This window comes from Onthophagus taurus, chromosome 3 (assembly GCF_036711975.1).
Source record: "Onthophagus taurus isolate NC chromosome 3, IU_Otau_3.0, whole genome shotgun sequence".
Classification (NCBI taxonomy): Eukaryota; Metazoa; Arthropoda; class Insecta; order Coleoptera; family Scarabaeidae; genus Onthophagus; species Onthophagus taurus.
Window position 1 is genome coordinate 23,124,549 of NC_091968.1, and position 23,828 is coordinate 23,148,376.

Sequence of the window (23,828 nt, forward strand, 5' to 3'; positions counted from 1 at the left end):
TTGTTTTATTTTAACAATCAACAGATGGCACTATTTGATAAAACGTCAAAAACACAAATTGGTTATAAACAGTTTTTTAATAAATATCGAGAAGAAAAGTTGCTAAACATCAGAAAAAAAATTAATTAATTACTTTTTCATTCAAAAGTAGATATTTTATGATTAGTTAAATAAAAAAATTAATTAATTATAATTATATTTTAAAATAATTCTTTTTATTTTAACACCCCACAGATGGCGCTTTTAACAAACGTCAAAAATGCAAGTTGGTTATAAAAAGTTTTTATCAATATCAAGAAGAAAAGTTGCTAAAGACCACTAAAAGTGCTCGTATTGGAACTTTGAAAACTTTTCCTACACCTCTACAAACTTTTCCGATCATTTCAAGGTAAAAAGAAATAAACTTAGATCATTTACACCCACAACTTAATTTATAGGTTAGAATTTTTTAATTTTTTTCAAACATAAACATGTATTCTCCAAACAAGAATAAAATGATTCATATTTACATTAATTTTATTAAATAAGATAATAATCGTTTTTAATTAAACCAAATAATAGAAACAATTTTATATTTAAAAAATTTCATAGATGGCGCTTCGAAACCACAACAATTAATTATATTGTATGTTATAATTTAATTAATTATTACAAGAAAAAAAATTATTTAACCACTTTTTCATTCAAACGTAAAAATTATATGGTTAGATAAATAAAAAAATTAATTATAATTATATTTTAAAATAATTCTTTTTATTTTAGCACCCCACAGATGGCGCTTTTAACAAACGTCAAAAATGCAAGTTGGTTATAAAAAGTTTTTATCAATATCGAGAAGAAAAGTTGCTAAAGACCACTAAAAGTGCTCGTATTGGAACTTTGAAAACTTTTCCCACACCTCTACAAACTTTTCCGATCATTTCAAGGTAAAAAGAAATAAACTTTAATCATTTACACCTACAACTTAATTTATAGGTTAGAATTTATTAATTTTTTTATAATATAAACATCTATTCTCCAAACAAGAATAAAATTATTCATACCAATTTACATTAATTTCATCAAATAAGTTAAAAATCGTTTTTAATTAAACCAAATAATAGCAATAATTATAAATTTTCATAGATGGCGCTTCCAAACAACAACAATTAATTATATTATAATTTAATTAATTATTACAACAACAAAATTTAATTAACCACTTTTTCATTCAAAAGTAGAAATTATATGATTAGATAAATAAAAAAATTAATTAATTATAATTAAATTTTAAAACAATTCTTTTTATTTTAGCACCCCACAGATGGCGCTTCTGACAAACGTCAAAGATACAAATTGGTTATAAACAGTTTTTTAATAAAAATCGAGAAGAAAAGTTGCTAAAGACCACAAAAAGTGATCGTATTGGAACTTTGAAAACTTTTCCTACACCTCTACAAACTTTTCCGATCATTTCAAGGTAAAAAAAATAAACTTTGCTCATTTACACCCACTTCTTAAATTATAGGTTAGAATTTTTTAATTTTAGTTTCTTTAAGAATGAATGTAGTCTGTATACAGTTGTTCGCATCAAGGAAGCAATTTTAAACCGGCCGCATATCCTCATTTCCTCCTCCTCCTCCTTCAATAAAATAATTAATGCGAAATTCCCGCGGATCTATTAATAGACCCACTCATTCAACAAGTAAAGACGGCGACAAACAACGCCGCGGCCTTTTTTTTTAATGCCTGACAAACGTGTTTCAATCAAACCGTATCGAATAAAGATCAGGGAGAATTTGCATATTTCATATAAGTAAATTACGACCAAATCGCTTGTTTCCACTTTCAAACGAGCCGACCCTACCTTAATTGCACGCCTATAAATTAATAATTAAAATTAAATTTGTTTATTAGAATTTAATTTTTTAGATTTCAGTTGAAATTGGGTTAAAATGAAGTTGGCTTTTGGGGAAATGGAATCGTATGTATATGGTTTCCGTGGTGTAGTGGTTATCACATCCGCCTAACACGCGGAAGGCCCCCGGTTCGATCCCGGGCGGAAACATTTATTTTTTTTTAAGAAATTGATGAAGTGAAGTAAGTAATTTTGTTATAATTATATTAATATTTTATTAATTAATATATCTTTTTGTTTTAGATTTTCATGGTAGAAAAAAATTTTTTTTTAATAATTTAAATTATGTGGCCTTTCCACTCTTCAATTTGTCTGTCCTTCGATGTGCAGCTGTTTAATAGCCCGTGTCCTGGCGCCAGGACTTCCACCTATTATTTTCACCCGCCACCATATGCCCTTATACCAAGAGAGTCCCCTCTCTTTTGTATTATTTTTCGGTCCCTAACTATAATCTTATGGGTCGCTGCTCATATTTTAAAAGTTGCTTTATACCCCATAATGACATACAATTCCTCTCCGATACTATTTCCTGTTCCAAAACTTACCTGCATCATAACGAGCTATCTAGCAAATTGTTTGCGGATTAGTAACATTATTCGGCGGGAAATTTGAAATCGGAGAAGCCTGTTACTTCCTCTGCGCTAACCTAAACCGCAAAACAGGTTGCCCCCCACGGTTACGAAGGGGGGTCGGGCTCGTGTCCCGCGACCGAGCGTAGAGAGTGCGCGCGGGGGGCCCTAGAACACGGGGCCCCCCTCGTCGCTCCCGTTCTCGTCGTCGTCGTTGCTCGCACGTACCTCCGGTTTTCTATAAATAAATTTTCACTTATATATTAGCATCGGTAATGCGTGAGTGCGCGTCGGTCGCGGTGGTGGGGGTACCGGCGCACCGGTTAGAACAAGACAAACGGTTGATTTTTGGTCCCTTTCTATCAAGACTAATTCATAAACTGACAATGGAGTGTAGTCATAGAAAATTGCTAGATCACTTATGATCTATTATTATTAACAAACTATTTTTATTATTTTAGCACCATATCAAAAAATTATTCGAGTGAAATTGAAGAAACAGAGACATAAACGTCAATTTTTGATTTATATGGGATATTGATTTGGTCAAGATGTCTCTACTCAGTACACCTGATAAAACCTTCACCGCCATAGTACGGAGTAAACTGCAACTGACAACAGAAACCATAATAGACAACGAATATAAAGCGGGCTTTAGACAAGGGCTAAAACTATAGACCAGCTTTTCGTGGTCAAACAAGTCTTGGAAAAATGTTGGGAGTTTGACATAGATGTATACCAACTGTTTGTGGACTTTAAACAGGCTTACGACAGTATCTACAGAGGAAAACTTCTCAGTATCATGCAGGACTTTAACATCCTACCAAAACTGGTGAGATTAACGTGCCTAATTATGAATTAATCCGAAGGCAAGGTTAAAATACAAGGAAGACTAATTGAAGCTTTCAAGCTAAACCAGGGTCTGAAACAAGGAGATGGATTAACGCCAGTGCTATTCATTTGGCGCAGAAAAAACGACAGTCGATGTTAACTTATTACCATAATAGGAAGGAATATGAACGCCATAAGGGAAATCTTCACAGAGCTGGAGAGAGCAGCAGAAGAGGTGGGCCTGAAGATTAACGAAAGCAAGACAAAGGTACTCATACAATCGAGAAGTAACAGAACGAGAAGGCAAAATCTATCGTAAATGATTTTGTATATCTTGGCACCACTTTACCTAATATTCAGGACGAAATGAGAGAAATACGCAGAAGATAAGGCGTACTAATAAGATGTACTACGCCCTGTCCAACCTTTTCAAGTCTGGAAACGTCTATAAAAAACAAGGATACAGCTTTATAAGACGTATCCTTGTTGACGTTTACGATGGTAGTAAAGTTTGGACACAGTCACAAAAGGCCGAATCAAACCTAGATGCTTTCCAGAGAAAGATTCTGCGTAGAATCTACGGTCTGGTTAAAGAAGATGAACAATGGAGAATACGATAAAACCAATTTCGTTAAGGAAGCTAGCTTTTCAACGTATATAAAATTGCAAAGACTCAAATGGGCGGGTCATATGGAAATAATGGATGTTTCAAGAATGGCCAAAAGAGTGCATCCGAAGGAACTTGAAGACAGGCAATATTTTGATATAGGTGATCGCTGGCGGGATAAAGTGAAAACGAACTACAGGTGCATAATTGGACGGGCCTGGAGGAGAAAAATAGAAGAGGTTATGGTCCGAATTGGACTATAGTGCCATTGGATGGATGGACTATTTTCTATTCTAAGTTAAGCCGAGGTCGCTTGCGGCCGAGGCAGTATAATTGACATAATATTGCACTGCCTCGCTCCATCTTGTTGGAAGTAACTCTGATGCAATTTATCATCGTGAAAGTTTTCATCAAAGAAAGTAGGGCCAGTACTTCTTCTTTTAGACATTGCTAACGAAACACCAATTTTTTGAGGATGTAAAGGACTCTCAACAATCACATGTGAATTTTCTGCAGCCTATATTCAACAGTTTTGTGTATTTGCATAAACGCTCAAATGAAATCATGCTTTGTCACTGAAAAATGTGAGGTCTAACATGTCATTATTATTTAAAACTTTGTCAAACCACTGACAGTACTGCACACGATGAGGAAAATTAGGAAGTTGCAGCTGATGAACCACAGTCATCTTGTATGGATGCATACCCAATGTAACCAATAGATAAATTTGTTTGTGATGATAAGCATCGTAAAGATTTCTTACTTCTATTCTTTCACGAACATCTTCAACGATATCATCTGTAAGAAGTGTGGACCGGCCAGTAGATTTTCGTTTGCAAACTTAAGAAGTTTCTCTAAATCTTTTGATTATACGACGTATATGTTGAATAAAGGAATCAGAAATAACGTTGACTTCAGGAAACTCTTAAAAAAAAATTTGCTGATGGCAACATTGTTATGAATTCCTTCTTTATTTACCAATGAGAAATATGCGCTTATTATAAGAAAAGTATAAAACATAACTCAAAAGCCGGTACCAACGTTGTTTGTCAAATGTTACTAAAACACAAGCGCGTCAAATTCAAACACCTTACAATCGTTGTTGAACGCTCTATTCCAGATTGCATTTCATTAAGCCGAGGCAGTGCAATATTGTGTCAATTGTCTGCCTCGGCCGCAAGTAACCCCGTTTTAACTTGAAGAGTAAATGCCTGATTATATTTCATACAGCTGAGGTTGCTTGCGGTTGAGGCAGTACAATATTGTATCAATTATAATGCCTCAGCCGCAAGGCAACCTCGGCTTCATATAGATTACGACTTCGGCTAAATTAGGGAATCTAATATTTTCTATTTTAAGCTAAGCTGAAATTGTATGCGGTCAAGGCACATGTTCTAAGTGTTTGTTGTAACGTAAGCCGAGGTCGCTTGCGGCCGAGGCATTATAACTAATACAAATACCTGGTTGTAATTGATTCAGTCGATGTCTTTTGTAGCCGAGGAAGTGGAATATTGTGTCATTTGTGCTGCCTCGGCCGCGAGCGAGTTCGCCTTAACTTAAAGAGAAAGTGTCTGATTATATTTGATACAGCCGAGGTTGCTTGCGGTTGAGGCAGTACAATATTGTATCAATTATAATGCTTCGGCCGCAAAGCAACCTCGGCTTCATATAGATTACGACTTCGGCTAAATTAGGGAATCTAATATTTTGCATTTTAAGCTATGCTGAAATTGTATGCGGTCAAGGCACATGTTCTAAGTGTTTGTTGTAACGTAAGCCGAGGTCGCTTGCGGCCGAGGCATTATAACTAATACAAATACCCGCTTGTAATTGATTCAGTCGATGTCTTTTGCAGCCGAGGAAGTGGAATATTGTGTCATTTGTGCTGCCTCGGCCGCGAGCGACTTCGGCTTAACTTAAAGAGAAAGTGTCCGATTATATTTGATACAGCCGAGGTTGCTTGCGGTTGAGGCAGTACAATATTGTATCAATTATAATGCCTCAGCCGCAAGGCAACCTCGGCTTCATATAGATTATGACTTCAGCTAAATTAGGGAATCTAATATTTTGCATTTTAAGCTAAGCTAAAATTGTATGCGGTCAAGGCACATGTTCTAAGTGTTTGTTGTAACGTAAGCCGAGGTCGCTTGCGGCCGAGGCATTATAACTAATACAAATACCCGCTTGTAATTGATTCAGTCGATGTCTTTTGCAGCCGAGGAAGTGGAATATTTTGTCATTTGAGCTGCCTCGGCCGCGAGCGACTTCGCCTTAACTTAAAGAGAAAGTGTCTGATTATATTTGATACAGCCGAGGTTGCTTGCGGTTGAGGCAATACAATATTGTACCAATTATAATGCCTCGGCCGCAAGCGACCTCGGCTTCATATAGATTACCACTTCGGCTAAATTATGTCATCTAATATTTTCTATTTTAAGCTAAGCTGAAATTATATGCGGTCAAGGCACTTGTTCTAATTGTTTGTTGTAACTTAAGCCGAGGTCGCTTGCAGCCGAGGCATTATAATTGATTGAGTTGATGTCTGAGGCAGTGCAATGTTGTGTTATTTGTGCTGCCTCGGCCGTAATGTCTGATTATATTTGATACAGCCAAGGCAATACTTTTTAACACAATTTTTAATGAGTAGTATAAAAATAAATGAAATAGAATATTGTTTGTTTTGAGGTTTTCCGGCGTCTTAAAAATCTGAATGAATCTTTGCGGGCCGGCGTTCAACACACACAGACACACACAGAGAGGCGTCCGACGGCGCCGCCGTTTCTTCTCTCTTTCTCTTTCCGAGCGGCCGCTATCTATCGGTCGCGGCCAACTCCATACGTTGGTATCGTCTGGGGTCGGGTGCCCTGGCGCCTATATGGCGCCATGTGGCACGGCCGCTGGGCGCCCCCCCTTTCCGCGCGTTACACGGCGCAGACGAAGGGGGCCCGATACGGTATCGCGAGCACGACGAGGATGGAAAGATTGCCTCGCCGCACGTCACGCTGTTAGTTAAAAGTTTAGCCTCACTCCGCGTTTCAGTCGAGAACCGACCGTCGCGACTCGTCGACGTGCGCCATCCCAGTTAAACGCGCAACATTTTTTTTTGAATCATTTACGGTTATGAATATTATTTTGTTGAAAAGTGTTCGAGATAGAAAAATATATTGTGATATGTTTTACTTTTTATCGAATACTAAAAGGGAGAATCGAATTTTTATTTGAAACTAGGCTTTAGAAATAATTCGTTAAAAATCGTATTTTTAAAAAACATTCGCTTATTGGGGGGAAACGGGGGTGTGTTCAGGTTAAAAGTGCTTCCGCTAGACGTAACCAAATGTACCTTTCCAAGGAGAAGTGCCGTACACAGCGGATACATGTTCAAGTTCCGCAGGAAGACCGCGCTGGTTAAGAAATTGCTCAAGGAGGCGTCCCGACCGGCTAATGGACCTTCTGACGAGGGCCTATGTTACCAGAAGCTGGCAGCCCTCCTCAGGAAACTCAACGCGAACCAGCTCGAGATGTTGCACCAGGTCGTCACGACCAAAGGAAAGGGCAATTTCGGTTGCGTCCTCGTTGAAAATGACGGTATCGTCGAAGATCCTCATTTACTCTGTTGCAAGAGTTGGAGATGGAGCGATGATTGGAGAAGGGACGAAATCAGAAGGTTGCCGGTTTGCGGTTCCGCGAGAGACAAAGTGTATGTTTGTATTAATCCTTATCATCTCAGCAAATTATGTATACCAGGTAAGTCTCTATTTCATCTTTTTTTAATAATCGACTTTTTATCTTTTTAAAATGTTTACCCTATCAAATTGTTGGAATGTACACTCCGAAGCAATAAACAATTCAACAATTCAGATAATTATTGCGAACGAAACGCATTTCAATCTCTCTCTGTTGCTGTCCGCTGAGAAAACAAACCCATAAATGTATTTTTAAGCGATTAAAAGATCGTTTTCATTTCGATTTTGTAGGTCATCATTCATCATTTCAATAATTATTTGTTTTATCTTAAAAAAAATAACTATGTACGTGAATGTTGCAACGTTCATCTATGCACCAGCTTGCCAGTTTCGTGATTATGCGACATTCCAACGATCCTAACGACCGATATGTTAACAAGTGGCATTGTTAAAGGTGTAATTATGCCCATAAAACGAGAGACTCTTATATAAAACTCCGTTTCTTTTTATTCTCATTATTTAACAAACCCGAATTTAAACAAAATTTTAGTTACTCATTTTTAACATTAAAAAAAAATTTTTTTTGTTTGCCACGATGTTGTTTAACATTTCGATAAGATAATAATAATTTTACCTTATCTAATTTTACGTAGGTTGATACAATTTCAAAATAATTCTATCGTTAATTTTTATTTTCGTTAAAAACGAAAATTTTAGGTTATAAATGTCAATTTGACGTTTGAGACGTCATAATTTTCATTTGAAATATCAATTTGACGTTTTAAAATATTTTTTTATGGTTTAATAAGATTAATGTTTAGAAAATTAAAGTTTAGTTTTAGATTTTAACCAATCTCCAAGTTGATATTGGTTTTTGTTAAATTCTATAAGATTTTATGCGTGATGCAAATAAATATTAACATTAATTTTTGATAATGTGGCCTAAGATGAAAAATACTGCAAGTATTAAGTTTCATCTCTTGTAATGGATGCTCAGCAAATATCTTCCAGCATAACTTGAGCCATATCTCTCTTAACCACGAATTAGACAAAAAAACTTATATTCTGTAATAAAAAAAATGTTGATGGCGTCATAACTTGAAAACAAATGACTATCGGAAAGTGAATTTGGGCTCAAAATGTATGGTTTAAAAAACCAAAATAGACTTGTTTTTGCAAAATCATGTTTATAAGCATTTTATTACACACTGTATAAGATATCTCCTATACTAATAGGCCTCGCCTATTGTTTAACTGATATACAGGATGTTCCATTTTTGGTTTAAACCCATAAATAGCTAAGATATGGGCTTTCAAAATTAAGAAATTTTTAAACATTTTCTTTAATATTTTCAATATGGTTTGTTTTAGAAATATAAAATTTGGTAAACAATGCAATTTTATCATAAAAAATCGTTTAAGATCACTTTTTTCTTAAGAACACACAGGGTGTTCACAAAGGTATTTCCTAAAAATTGTTTTAAAACGATGCGTCTAATCAAAAATTTCTATGAGTGAAAATAATTTTAAAATGAAATAGGCTTTTAGAATCAGTTGGGAATTTTAAAGGTTACGACATAATAAAAAAGTTTTAAGGAAATAACCTTTGTGGACACCTGTATAGCATTAATCCCGTGGTTGCATACCTTCAAAAGTGATCTTAAACGATTTCTCATGATAACATTTTAAATTTTATCGTGTTCCATTTTTGGTCTAAACCCATAAATAGCTAAGATGTGGGCTTTCAAAATTAAAAAATTTTTAAACATTTTCTTAAATATTTTCAATATGGTTTGTTTTAGAAAGATAAAATTTGGTAAACAATGCAATTTTATCATAAAAAATCGTTTAAGATCACTTTTGAAAATATGCATCGCACGGAATTAACACTATACAAGCTGTTCACAAAGAGTATTTCCTAAAAACTGTTTTAAAACGATCAAAAATTGCTAAGAGTGAAAATAATTTTAAAATGAAATAGGCTTTTAAAATCAGTTGGGAATTTTAAAGGTTACGACATAATAAAAAAGTTTTAAGGAAATAACCTTTGTGGACACCTGTATAGCATTAATCCCGTGGTTGCATACTTTCAAAAGTGATCTTAAACGATTTCTCATGATAACATTTTAAATTTTATCTTTCTAAGACAAACCATAACTTATTTGACTTAAACTCTAGTATTTGTGATTCAAATTATGCCACGACTTACAGAAACACCCTGTATTTTATTGCACACCGTATAAGATATCTTCTATACACACTTGCCTCGGCCGCAAACGGCCTCGCCTATTGTTTAACCATTCATCATTGATAAATTTCACGATCACGATATACAGGGTGTTCCATTTTTGGTCTAAACCCATAAATAGCTAAAATATGGGCTTTCAAAATTAAGAAATTTTTAAACATTTTCTTAAATATTTTCAATATGACTTGTCTTAGAAAGATAAAATTTGATAAACAACACAATTTTATCATAAAAAATCGTTTAAGTTCACTTTTGAAAATATGCATACATGGGATTAATGCTATACAGGCTGTTCACAAACATTATTTCCTTAAAACAACTGTCAAATTATTACCCAACCTTCGTTAATTGGTAATAGTTGTTTAAAATGACAAATAAATACAGTTTTAGTGAGCAAACGACATGCTTTTAACATTGGGAGAGTATTTAGGTATTTCAATGCTAACGCGGTAAACTGATTATGACTACAAGAATTAAAAATTGCTGCTATGATGGAAAAATGTACTATTGATGCTGCGTTTTTAAAAAAATACTTTTGATTGATGACCATTAATTTGACATATTGCTTTATTTACGATTTATTTTCATGGACGCCTACGATTAATGACAGTAGTTCATGGACGAGGTTGTATCTTTTTGTAAATAGCTTTAAAACAATGCGTCTAATCAAAAATTTCTAAGGGTGAAAATAATTTTAAAATGAAATAGGCTTTTAGAATCAGTTGGGAATTTTAAAGGTTACGACATAATAAAAAAGTTTTAAGGAAATAACCTTTGTGGACACCTGTATAGCATTAATCGCGTGATCTTAAACGATTTTTCATGATAACATTTTAAATTTTATCTTTCTAAGATAAACCATACCTTATTTGACTTAAACTCTAGTATTTGTGATTAAAATTATGACACGACTTACAAAAACACTCTGTATAAGAAGCGTTTCATAAACGTATTTCGGCTGTAAGCGACTTGGGTTACTATACAGGGACGGTAATATGTATGGATCTTCTGAAATACGATATCTAACAAAAAATTTTAATATACAAAACAATATAATCAAATTAAGTATACAGGGTCAGTCAAAAAGTTATGACGAAACAAAATTATGTTTTCTTCAATGGAACACCCCCTGTATATTATTCTATATTTCAGTTCATTTTGAAATTCTACACAAAATTCATATAGCACATCATAAACCTAAACTGAACCGTTTTTCAGATATCGAACTTTGAAAATGTATCTAATTAGTTAGGTCATTTTATCTTTGTGTGCAAATTATTGAAATTAAATTAATTTTTGACATGTGTTATGTCACTGCGTTGCTATGGAGATAGAAACTTTTAAAGGTAACGTGATGAACTATGAAAATAACCGACTAAAATATTTTTGTGTAATTTTTAACAAAGTAATGAAATAATGGAATAATATACGGAGTGTTTTATTAAAGAAAACGCAACTTTTAAAATAATAATAAATTTAAAAAAACACTAAAACGTTTGTATCTAGCCATCGTAGCGTCTGTATATGATATACAGTGTGTTAATTAATTATCGGACCCGACGTCATCATTGCAAGTATGCAACCAATATCACAGTATTGGTATTGCAATACACAAATAACGTAATTCAAGGGGTGATTTTTCAGCAATAACTAAGCCCTCTAAAGTTAGGACAAAAAATTGTTTTTATTTAATAAATCCATTATGAAGGAATTTGAAATGAAATTTAGCAGATAACTTTTGCTAATAAAATGACACTTTTTGACGATTTTTATAACCCAAAATATTATTAGATGGAGGTGAAAAAATGCTTTACATCAGAACTTTTTAATAGATCTACATTTTTCTATAAGATATATCTATACCTGTACCTCGGCTACTAAATATCGTATTCATCAATGATAAACTTCACGATCTTTATATACAGGGTGATTCTCAACGTATACGCATAAAGTTGGGTGAAGAAAATTGTAGCAAAAGTATTTTAGTTTTCTAAATATCCGAGAAATTTACTTTCAAATCAAGAATACATAGAACATAGCACTATCACTAGAACTAACACTAGATAGTGCTACTATTAGTTCTAGTTTTAGTTTAATACATAGATAATTTAAAATTAACATCACAACAATTGTTCGAAGTTATTTCCCATATTTTCTATACAAAATTGGGCTCCCCAAGTCTACGATCTCCCTCCCACTACTGAGGCCTAAACCACAATATTGGCGGATTGCCTCGGTAATGTAGCCTATTTTGGAATACTTGCTCAGTACTTTGGTGGCATACTATGCTTTTTAAGTGACCCTAAAAATAGAAGTCAAGAGGATTGAGGTTGGGCAATCCAGGTGACTAGACCATTAGACCGGAAAACACATTATCTAGATATTGTCCCATATATCGAATATCTAGGAAACCAAAAATCTTTTACTACAATTTTTTCACCTATTAGCCATTATTTGTCTCGAGGAATAAATCTCCAAGTTTATGCGTATAGGTTGAGAATCACCCTGTATAAGATATTTCCTATACTCGTGCCTTGACTATACTACCTATAGCATTCATCAATGATATACATCATTGTCTCTATATCTATATAAGATATCTTCTATATTCGTGCCACTGCTGCAAGCGGCCTATCGCTTCTTTCTTTCTTACCAACTTCAGAAGGATACATCTTTTAAACAGGCGAAAAGGAGACTTCAGTTTTTATTTCCTTTCTTAGTTATGGTAATAAATTTATTTATTTTATTGTTTGGACAATGTACATCATCATTTTCTCCATTTACCAATCTTTGGCAGGTTTTACAAGTGAGGTTGAGTGAAACTAATCATTTTGGGTTGTTGTAAATTTCTTTGATTTGATGATTATCAGCAGTAAGACCTCTGCGAACAATATCTAGGCTTTTGCATCTAGTCTTCCATTAGCAATTTCTATCCTTATGTGAGCAATATTTAATTTTCGGTCATCAGCAACTACATGATCCTCTACAAGCAATATCTAGTTATCTGCAAGCAGTATCTAGTCTTCTGCAAGCAATATTTAGCCTAGATTTATCTCTTACTATGATTTTTTAACTTTCTCCTTTCCTTAGAGTTAAAAAAAAGTTGTTCGATCGATTTTTTCAATCCATCCTTCATTGGTTCCTCTCAACTTTAAAATCCCAATTAGAATTAGAATATCAAGTTGCATTGAATTGTTGTATTAAGTTTTTATTTCGCCATTCTAACCTCACCTTTAACTTCTTGCTTAACAATCTCTTTTCGCTATCTTTCTGACAAATATTTTTAATACTAACCTCAACGATAATAAATTTACCATTTAGATCAGATTTTCCAACTTAAAGCAGTCATTTTAACATTTCAATTTTAAATATTTCTTCTATTTTGCCCATTTACCAATCTTTGGCAGATTTTACAAGTGAGGTTGAGTGGAATTAATCATTTTGGGTTGTTGTAAATTTTTTTGATTTGATGATTATCAGCAGTAAGTCTTCTGCGAGCAATATCTAGTCATCTGCAAACAATATCTAGTCTTCTGCAAGCTGTGTTTAGTCTTTTGCAAGCAGTATCTAGCCTTCTGCAAGCAATATTTATCCTTCTGGAACCAATATCTAATCTTCCATTAGCAATATTTAATCTTCTGCAAGCAGTATCCAGTCTTCTTCAAGAAATATTTAGTCTTTTGCAAGCTATCTTCATTGATAAACTTCACGACTCCGATTTATGAGGAAAATTATACTTCAGCCACTAAACATAACGACCTAAATACAAAATAGAAAATTATCCTGTTCGTTTCAAACTCCATTTCCAAGCTTGTTGTTGTTTTACACAAGATTTAAGAGAAAAAAAATTAATGAGACAACTTTTCATCAACTTTTTATCTGGTGTTATTGAATTGGAACAAATCCGTGTAAACCAGCTAATCATTTTGGCACAAATCGGTTTAGTTAAAACTCCTTTTAAAAAGAATTCAATCGCTTCTTAAAACTTTTTTGACTTTTCCCTCTTGATTTCACGGCCGCATTAATCATTCTTCCATCGAAAACAAACACTCCGCGGTTAAACTGTGCGGTGAACACGCTGTGGGGTACGAGGGGGAGTCTCTCTCGGAGAGAAAAAGCGGCCCCATCAGAAGTGTATCATTAAGAGGTCTCGTCTAGACGGACGATGGAACGGGTATAAGAAGGGAAAGGAGTAGTGCCGCTCGGGGGTAAAGCGGGGGGCGCCGCCGCCGTTGTCTTCCGAGAAATTACGTCCAGGAATCCGGCAAGTCGAGCAGGTCGCCACCACTCTTCTTCTTCTTCTTCTACTTCCCATCTTTTTCCTTTCCGATACTCAACTTTGTGTTTTCTTCTTCATGTTTGAATCTTCATATATTCTTCTCCTTCTTCTTCGTCGACTTCATCAAAAGATTAAACTGGGTCCCTTGAAGGTTTTACGTTATCTTTTCAGCTAAGAGAAAACTTATTAAGTCCATTAGTACGTGGGGATTTTTATCAATGGGATTGGAATTAAAAGAAAAAAAAAACTTACTTAATGGGAGTGATTTTTTTTTTATTTGCTTTGTAATGGAATTTTTTTTTTAAATCTTTTAGATTTAATAATAATGTTGTAATTTGTATAAATTATTTCTTAAGAAAACGAAGTCATCACGGATCAGTAAAAAGATATCCAAAATCGTTTTTACGGGTTGCGAATTTTGATTAGAGTTTGTGTTGTACAAATTGGGTTCGTGGAATGCACCGATTCTTTTTCATCGTTTTTCGATAACTCCCCGTCCGAAATGTGTTATTTATGCGCGCGAATAATTGGGATGTTTTGCTGTTACGTAAGGCGGCGCTCTTTTAAAGTTTATTATTAGTTCGCGGTTCATTTTTGGAACAGGATACGTTTGATTTCGTTTCATTTCGAAAACTTTCTTCGTCAAACTTTTTATTAAATGATTCATCATCGAAAATTATTATCAAATTAAATTCTTATCAACTTCAGAAAGATACATTTTGTCAAACAGGTGGAAAGGAGACTTAAATTTTTATTTCCTTTCTTAGTTTTAGTCATAAATTTATTTATTTTACTGTTTAGACAATATAAATCATTATTTTGTCCATTTACCAATCTTTGGCAGATCTTACACGTGAAAAAAATCATCTTAGGTTGTTGTACCGGCAGTATCTAGTCTTCTGCAAGTAGTATCTAGTCTTCTGCAAGTAGTATCTAGTCTTCTGCAAGTAGTATCTAGTCTTTTGCAAACAGTATCTACCAGTATATAGTCTTCCATTAGCAATTTCTAGTCTTCTGTCATCAATACTTAATCTTCCGTCACTAGCCAGCAAATGATCCTCTGCAAACAACATCTAATCTTCTGCAAACAGTATCTAGTCTCCTGCAACCAATATCTAGTCTTCTGATAGCAGTATTTAGTCTTTTGCAACCAGTATCTAGTCTTCTGCAAGCAATATTTAGCCTAGATTTATCTCTTACTATCTTTATGGCAAATATTTTTAATACCAACCTCAACAATAATAAATTTACCCTTTAAAGCAGATTTGGCAACTTAAAGTAGTCATTTTTTTTTATTTCCTCTATTTTGCTCAATTACCAATCTGGCATATTTTGCAAGTGAGGTTTTATTATTATTATTATTGCTGCCGGGCTGAGGAGAGCGGCCCCTCTCGTTACCGCGACCTATAAGATCTATTGTAACTTTAGCCCTCCAAAGGTTTAGGGCAAATGTAGGTTCTTAATGAACCTTAGTATCGTCCTGAGGTTTTCAACCTTTATGTCGGTAGGTAACAGGGGAGTTTTACCGAAGATGTTGTGTCTTAGACGGCCTCTGGCGACGCAATTGCACAGTATATGTTTCTGACTCGTCGTTGCATAGTCGACAAGTTTGATCCTCAGCTTGTCCAATGTGGAAGAGGTGGTATTTTAGGGGCGCATGGCTGGTCAGGTAGCCTGAGAGCGTTCTTAGATCCCCTTTGCTGAGGCATAAAACCTCTTTGGTTTTGTTTTGCGACGGAGTTATCATACTCTTCGCTTGTCTGTCACCTGGAAGTTCTTTCCAGCGTAAGGCTAGCTTCTTTGTAGTCCACAACCAGGTTGGGGTTCAATAAAGGGCGTGTTTGCTGCCTCTTTGGCCAGCTTGTCGGCCTTCTCATTGCCCTCAATGTTGCTGTGACCTGGAACCCACGATAGGGTAACATCATTGCCCCTAGCGAGTTCTCTTAGGTTGTTGGTACACTCTCTGATCAGTGCGGAGTCACACGAGTAGTAGGTTCTGTAGGTTCAAAGCGGTGCAGAAGTTTATAGCAAGAACTTCTGCTTGGAAAATTGTTAAGTCCGAGCTGAGAGGCAATTTGATGTGGCTATTTGGTCCACTGATGCCCATGCCTACTCCAGATCTTACTGTCTTTGAAGCATCGGTGTACCAGGCTAGGGCTCCTCTTTTTAGTTGAGGTTCACCCTTCGCCCAATCATCCCTGCTTCTAAATATGACCTTATACGGTTGGTTGAAATTGTATTCCGACAGTATGAGGTCCGTTTTAATTTCAATCAGGTGATTTAGACATGGGTTCTTGAGGATCTCGAGGTGTCCTCTGAGGTTATCCTGCATCAACTTGAGTGAAGAAACTGTTTTCAGTGATAAGGCACTTAAGGCTGCCTCTTTTTGTATGTATAAATGGAGCGGTGTGAGACCGAGTAGAAGTGAGGTTGAGTGGAACTAATCATTTTGGGTTGGTGTAAATTTTTTTGATTTGATGATTATCAGCAGTAAGTCCTTTGCGAGCAATATCTGGTCTCTTGCAAACTGTATCTAGTCTTCCATTAACAATTTCTAAAGCAATATCTAGTCATCTGCAAGCAGTATCTAATCTTCTGCAAACAATGTCTAGTCTTCTGCAACCAATATCTAGGCTTCTGATAGCAGTATTTAGTCTTTTGCAACCAGTATCTAGTCTTCTGCAAGCAATATTTAGCCGAGATTTATCTCTTACTATGATTTTTTAACTTTCTCCTTTCCATAGAGTTAAAAAAAAGTTGTTCGATCGATTTTTTCAATCCCTCCTTCATTGGTTCCTCTAAACTTTAAAATCCCAATTAGAATTAGAATATCAAGTTGCATTGAATCATTGTATTAAGTTTTTATTTCGCCAATCTAACCTCACTTTTAACTTCTTACTTAACAATTCCTTCTCCGTTAACTCGCAGGAATTAGATGTATAACCTATTCAATTGTGTTTCAGTGCTTTAGTTTAAATGTTATTAACTTATATGCTTATAATGACGCTATCTTTCTGGCAAATATTTTTAATACCAACCTCAACTATAATAAATTTACCATTTAGATCAGATTTGCCAACTTAAAGTAGTCATTTTGACATTTCAATTTTAATTTTTTTTAAATATTTCCTCTATTTTGCCCATTTACCAGTCTTTGGCAGATTTTACAAGTGAGGTTGAGTGGAACTAATCATTTTGAGTTGTTGTAAATTTTTTTGATTTGATAATTATCAGCAGTAAGTCCTCTGTGAGCAATATCTGTTTTTTTGCAAGCTGTATCTAGTCTTTCATTAGCAATTTCTATCCTTATGTGAGCAATATTTAATTTTCGGTCATCAGTAGCTACAAGATCCTCTATAAGCAATATCTAGTCATCTGCAAGCAGTATCTAATCTTCTGCAAACAATATCTAGTCTTCTGCAACCATTATCTAGTCTTCTGATAGCAGTATTTAGTCTTTTGCAACCAGTATCTAGTCTTCTGCAAGCAATATTTAGCCTAGCTTTATCTCTTACTATGATTTTGTAACTTTCTCCTTTACATAGAGTTAAAAAAAGTTGTTCGATCGATTTTTTCAATCCATCTTTCATTGGTTCCTCTAAACTTTAAAATCCCAATTAGAATTAGAATATCAAGTTGCATTGAATCGTTGTATTAAGTTTTTACTCCGCCATTCTAACCTCACTTTTAACTTCTTGCTTAACAATCACGTCTTTGCAAGCTGTATCTAGTCTTCCATTAGCAATTTCTATCCTTATGTGAGCAATATTTAATTTTCGGTCACCAGCAACTACATGATCCTCTACAAGCAATATCTAGTCTTCTGCAAGCAGTATCTAATCTTCTGCAAACAATATCTCATCTTCTGCAAGCAGTATCTAGTCTTCTGCAAGCAATATCTAGTCTTCTGCAAGCAATATTTAGTCTCCTACAAGCAATATTTAGTCTTTTGCAAACATATACAAACGTTTTTTAATAAAACTTTGATAAAATGATACATAATTGATTTTAAGAATTGATAAGAAAGAAAAAAAAATGTTATCAAGTTATTTGAAACATTTTGGCACAACACCTTATTGATGATATAATTAATTAACCGAAAATTCCGTAAATAAGTTTTTCGAAACTTACGCAACTCACTTTATAAAGAGCGTAAACACACGGGTCGCGACAAAAAAAAAAAGAAAAAAAAATCGAGGTTTTCTCAGCCTCGCCTCGCCTCGCCTCGGCGGCGTCGCCGTAATTTTCGGCGCCCGACGCGATCTAAGTTAAAATTTTTCGTGCGTCCTCGCGGTTAATTCGACTGCGAGACTTTCCAAGAGTTAAAATATCTTAATAACTAGTAACTCGGCGGGGAAAAACGTTTTACGTCGTATTACTTGCAACGCGAAGGACTCCGAAGGAGAGAAGAGGAGTACGTTAAGGCAACCAAAATAAATAGAGAGGCCGACCGGCGCCAACCGAGCAATAAATGTTTACTCGTACAGGCGCCACACGTACACGCACACACGCCCGAACCGTAAAACCCAAGTCGACGTCGTCGTCGACGAGGTGGGGCTCGATGTATGGGTATATAAATGTATGTTGGTTAGTGTGTGTGTGTGTGTGTATACACATATTTATTTAAGGCCGAATTCCGATCGAACGACGTTTTTTTTTAACTCTATGGAAAAAAGAAAGAGTTGACAAATCAAAGTAAGAGATAAATAGAGGAAATTATGTTCAAATTTCGTTTAAATCAAAATTAAAGAAGATTACTTTAAAAGAATGTTTGCTTGCATAAACAAGAAGTTAATAGTGAGCTTAGAATTGCGAAATAAAAACTTGCAGAAGATTAATACTGGTTGCAAAAGACTAAATACTGCTATCAGAAGGCTAGATATTGGTTGCAGAAGACTAGATATTGCTTCCAGAAGATTAGATACTGCTTGCAGATGACTAGATATTGCTCGCAGAAGACTTACTGCTGATAATCATCAAATCAAAACAAAATTACAACATCCCAATATGAGTAGTTCCACTCAACCTCACTTGTAAAATCTATCAAAAACTGACAAATCTGATATAAAGGGTAAATTTATTTTCGTTGAGGTTGGTATTAAAAATATTTGCCAAAAAGATAGCGTCATTATACACATATAAACAAAGAGCATTTAAACTAAAGCACTGAAACAGAAATCAACAGGTTATGGATATAGTTCCGGTGGGTTAACGAAGAAGAGATTGTTAAGCAAGAAGTTAAAAGCGAGGTTAGAATGGCGAAATAAAAACTTAATACAACGATTCAATGCAACTTGATATTCTAATTATAATTAGGATTTTAAAGTTTAGGGGAACCAATGAAGGATGGATTGAAAAAATCGATCGAACAACTTTTTTTTAACTCTATGGAAAGGAAAAAGTTAAAAAATTAAAGTAAGAGATGAATATTAGGCTAAATACTAGGCTAAATATTGCTAGCAGAAGACTAGATACTGGTTGCAAAAGACTAAATACTGCTATCAGAAGACTAGATATTGCTTGCAGATGACTAGATGTTGCTTGTAGAGGATCATATAGTTGCTAATGACCAAAAATTAAATATTGCTCACATAAGGATAGAAATTGCTAATGGAAGACTAGATACAGCTTGCAAAACACCAGATATTGCTCGCAGAGGACTTATTGCTAAAAATCATCAAATCAAAAAAATTTACAACAACCCAAAATGATTAATTCCACTCAACCTCACTTGCAAAATCTGCCAAATACTGGTAAATGAGCAAAATAGAGGATATATTTAAAAAAATTTAAAATTGAAATGTCAAAATGACTACTTTATGTTGGCAAATCTGATTTAAATGGTAAATTTATTTTCGTTGAGGTTGGTATTAAAAATATTTGCCAGAAAGATAGCGCTATTAATAACATTTAAACTGAAGCACTGAAACAGAAATCATTAGGTTATGGATCTAGTTCTGGTGGGTTAACGAAGAAGGGATTGTTAAGCAAGAAGTTAAAAGTGAGGTTATAATGTCAAAATATATTCTAATTCTAATTAGGATTTTAGAGGAATTAATGAAGGATGAGCCTAAAAAAGGACTAAAAATATTTAAGGAATGTTATAGTGCTCAGAAAAATACCAGAAAGATAGTGTTATTATGCAAGATAAACATCAACTTACATTAATTGCCAAGATTTCTGGTTCTTTATATTAATTTTATATAATAATTTGTTAATATTAATTAAGGCATAATAAGTAACCTACCCAAACTTGTGGGATTCTAACTGAACTCCGAATGTTAACACAAATTTTACTTTGTTATTTATTTCACCACGAACCTATTGCTACCAACTTGACAAGATTAATCTTGACAACCCAATTCATCTTTTAAAAAGGTGAAAGGGAGACTTCAGTTTTCATTTCCTTTCTTATTCATCATGTTTACTGAATATTTAGAAGTGTTAGTTTTGATAATAAATTTTTGGACGCTTTACCAGTCTTTGGCAGATCTTAGAAGTGAGGTTGGGTGGAACTAATCATCTTAGGTTGTTGTACAAACAATATCTAGTTTTTCTGTAAACACTATCTAGTCTTCTGCAAGCAGTAATTAGTTTTTGCAAGCAGTATTTAATCTTTTGAAAGCAGTATCTAGTCTTCCATTAGCAATTTCTGGTCTGCTGTCATTGATACTTAATCTTCCGTCTACGGTCAGTAAAATTTTTATTTCTTTTTCTTAGTCATCGTGTTTACTGCATACTTAGAAGTCTTAGTTATGATAATAAAATTATTTATTTTTCTTTTTGGACAATATACATTATTATTTTGCCCATTTACCGGTCTGGCAGATTGTACAAGTGAGGTTAAGTGGAACTAATCATTTTGGGTTGTTGTAAAATTTTTTTGATTTGCTCTACGAGCTATATCTAGTTTTCTGCAAGCAATATTTAATCTTCTGGAAGCAGTATCTAGTCTTCCAGTAACAATTTCTAGTCTTTTGTCATCAGTACGTAATCTTACGTCATCAATCAGTAAATGATCCTCTGGAAATAGTATCTAGTCTTCTACAAGCAGTATTTAGTCTTCTATAAAGAGTATTTAATCAATATCTACTACCGGTGCCAAAAGTTTAAAAGATTATCGAAAAACTAACATATGACCCTCATTAAAAACACATCAGGCTACCACCTGTTCAAAATTGAAAGTGGATAAAGTTACCAGTACTGTAAAAAATCGGGTACTTTTTTCATTTATCTCGCGATAAAAGGCAAACCGCTGATCCGAAATTTTTCAAATTAAGATATGTTATGTAGAAATGTTCGGTGATTACAACCAACTTTGTCACAATTTTTTTTATCGAGCGGTTGCAAAGATATCGATCTCTAAAGTGAGAGACCTTGACTTTTGGCACTAATAGTAGTTTTCTACAAACAATATCTAGTCTTCTACAAGCAGTGTTTAGTCTTCTGAAATCAATATCTAGTCTTCTGCAAGCAATATCTAGTCTTCTACAAGCAGTATTTAGTCTTCTGAAATCAATATCTAGTGTTCTGCAAACAATATCTAGTCTTATGCAAGCAATATTTAGCCTTCTGCAACCCATGTTCAGTCTTCCATTAACAGTATTTAGTCTTTTAAGACTCTTTTGCAACTAAAATATGTCTAAAACTACCAGTAAATATTAACGATATTCTTCTGTACACAAAATTTCTTTATTCCATCAACATTCTAGGCTTTGCATATAGTTCTTTGCTGTTATATCCGAAATTTTTTAATTTTCTTATATCTCTAAGGCAGAAATTCACAAATTTCTGTAACTAATAAGTGATATCGTTTAAGTTTATCTTAATTTGATACAATATTCTAGTTTTATCAAAATCTATTTTGCAAAATTGTATTTTGTTTTAATTTGAATGTAAATTTTGTGGTTATGAAAGGTTTTTTTCCGAAGGACGTCGGCGTCGTGGCGCGGCAGACGGCGCCGAAAGATAGCGGCGCTACGTCGGATTAAAATTAGTCTCGGGAGTGTGCCGTGGAATTTTCGGACGCGCGTCGTCTTTTGTTACAATACAAATATCGCTTTTGTTTTGAGATCATCAATTTTTTTCGCTGTCACTTTGTTGGCCGCTCGTCAACTATTCAAATAGTTTACTTTTCAATCCGCACGTTTTAAATCGCAACTTTAATTTAATGAATTTTTTTTTCTTTAATCTGGTATAATGCGTAATATGAAATCGTATAAGTTGGCGTCGCCGACAGCGCGGTAAACGAGTTTAAAACGGAGTTCTTCGTCTGTTGCATCTTTGGCTTTCTCTTTTGCCGGCAACTGGGTAAAATTAAGGCCTGGCGCCTATGCTATCTGCTCGTCGGAATTCTCTACAGCGTTCCCTACTTTAAAACTCCTCGCCGATCGAAACTTGTTCCCCTCTCCCTTCGTCCCATCATCACGCAAACAAAAGTTGTCTTTCCGAGAGGGAGTCGGGGGCGCCTCAATCCACTCCTCCCCGAACTCCTTTCCCAGAAAATAATTACCGAAAATTCGTGGGTCGGATGGGAATCGACTCCTTCAGTCATTATTTTTTGATCATTATTGGGTACGTTGTGTGGCGGTAATCTTAACGTGAAATGGACCGGTTTCGCGCCGATTTATCATCTTCAGGGGATAATTTTTGATGGAATTAAGATGATGACAGAATTTTTTTTTTAGACGCTATATCCTGCGTCTACGCCACAATTTATTTTATCCACAGAAAACTGCAAATTGCAATAAACGCTTATCCTACACAATTCTCGGTCGCGTCGTCTACCTACGTACCAATTTTAACTGCTTAACCTCCTCTCGACGACGATAATGAGGATGAACTGGCGACATTTAACGCAACGTATTCCTTCCTCTTCAATTCTAATAAATTTAAGTCATTTCCATTCAAAAGAAATTAAATGAAATGTTTTAAAAGAAACAAAAAGTCTTTTGAACACAACTCCTCTTGACTTAGGAATTCGCCGCTTAAATTAACACAGTTTGTATTTAAGTGTGTGGCAAACCGGGTGAAAAACGGTTCTCTAGTAGTCTTTAACCTCGGAGCCGTTCGTCGGAATGGCTTCCTTGCCACTCTCCGGGTTCTAAATATACGTTTTATTCGCAGAACTGAACATCGGCTTGCGCTTGTAAATACTCTTCCCTCCATCTACTTTAAGCCACTTTTAACAACAAAAATTACCAATCTTTTTATTTCTTATTTCAGATTCTATTCCGCCACCTTATTCGTGTTTGGACCACATAAACCCAGAAGGTGAGTTATTTAATCTATCCAGCCGCGGTCGTTTGTATATCTCTGCTTCTGGTTTGGTGTTTCTATGTGTGTGTGTGTGTGAATGTTGTGTGTTATTTTTTTTTAGATTAGAATATCGCGTAATATTTAAAAATAGAAACACGATTTTTTTTTTTAAAGTTTAATAATTAATTTCGAAGGCGCGCCGTTATGTTTACAGTGAATTTTAATTAAGTTGCAATATACAAAAATATATTTTCATAGAAACCAGCGCTTACCTACTTATTCTAATAAAACTAGACTAATACTAACACTATACCTGGAACTAGAATCATTCGGGTTTAGCCGTCTTTAGAGACGTGCGGCTAATCCCAAATGAATCTAGTTCTAGGTATAGTGTTAGTTCTACATAGTAACAGTGTTAGTTCTACATAGTAACAGTGTTAGTTCTACATAGTAACA

The 23,828-nt window shown here is 34.6% G+C and overlaps 1 protein-coding gene and 1 non-coding gene across 4 annotated transcripts in view; both read left to right on the forward strand.

The window, feature by feature from the left end:
* Positions 1–234: 234 nt before the first annotated feature.
* LOC111429107 (Daughters against dpp) overlaps positions 235–23,828 on the forward strand; it is a 42,347-nt gene continuing 18,753 nt past the window's right edge. Inside the window, exons 1-6 of one of the 3 annotated variants that reach the window (XR_002708150.2) lie at positions 235–388; positions 763–926; positions 1,294–1,459; positions 1,912–2,079; positions 2,141–7,648; positions 23,340–23,387. Coding sequence is in view for 2 of the 3 variants with exons in the window: in XM_023064916.2 (XP_022920684.1) it covers positions 7,279–7,648; positions 23,340–23,387 (418 nt within the window). In the remaining variant the exon portion in view is untranslated. The remainder of the gene's footprint in view (positions 389–762; positions 927–1,293; positions 1,460–1,911; positions 2,080–2,140; positions 7,649–23,339; positions 23,388–23,828) is intronic. The other 2 variants (XM_023064916.2, XM_071195399.1) reach the window with 2 other exon arrangements.
* On the forward strand, positions 1,975–2,047 carry TRNAV-AAC (transfer RNA valine (anticodon AAC)). The gene has a single exon. It is a non-coding gene; the product is annotated as a tRNA-Val (tRNA).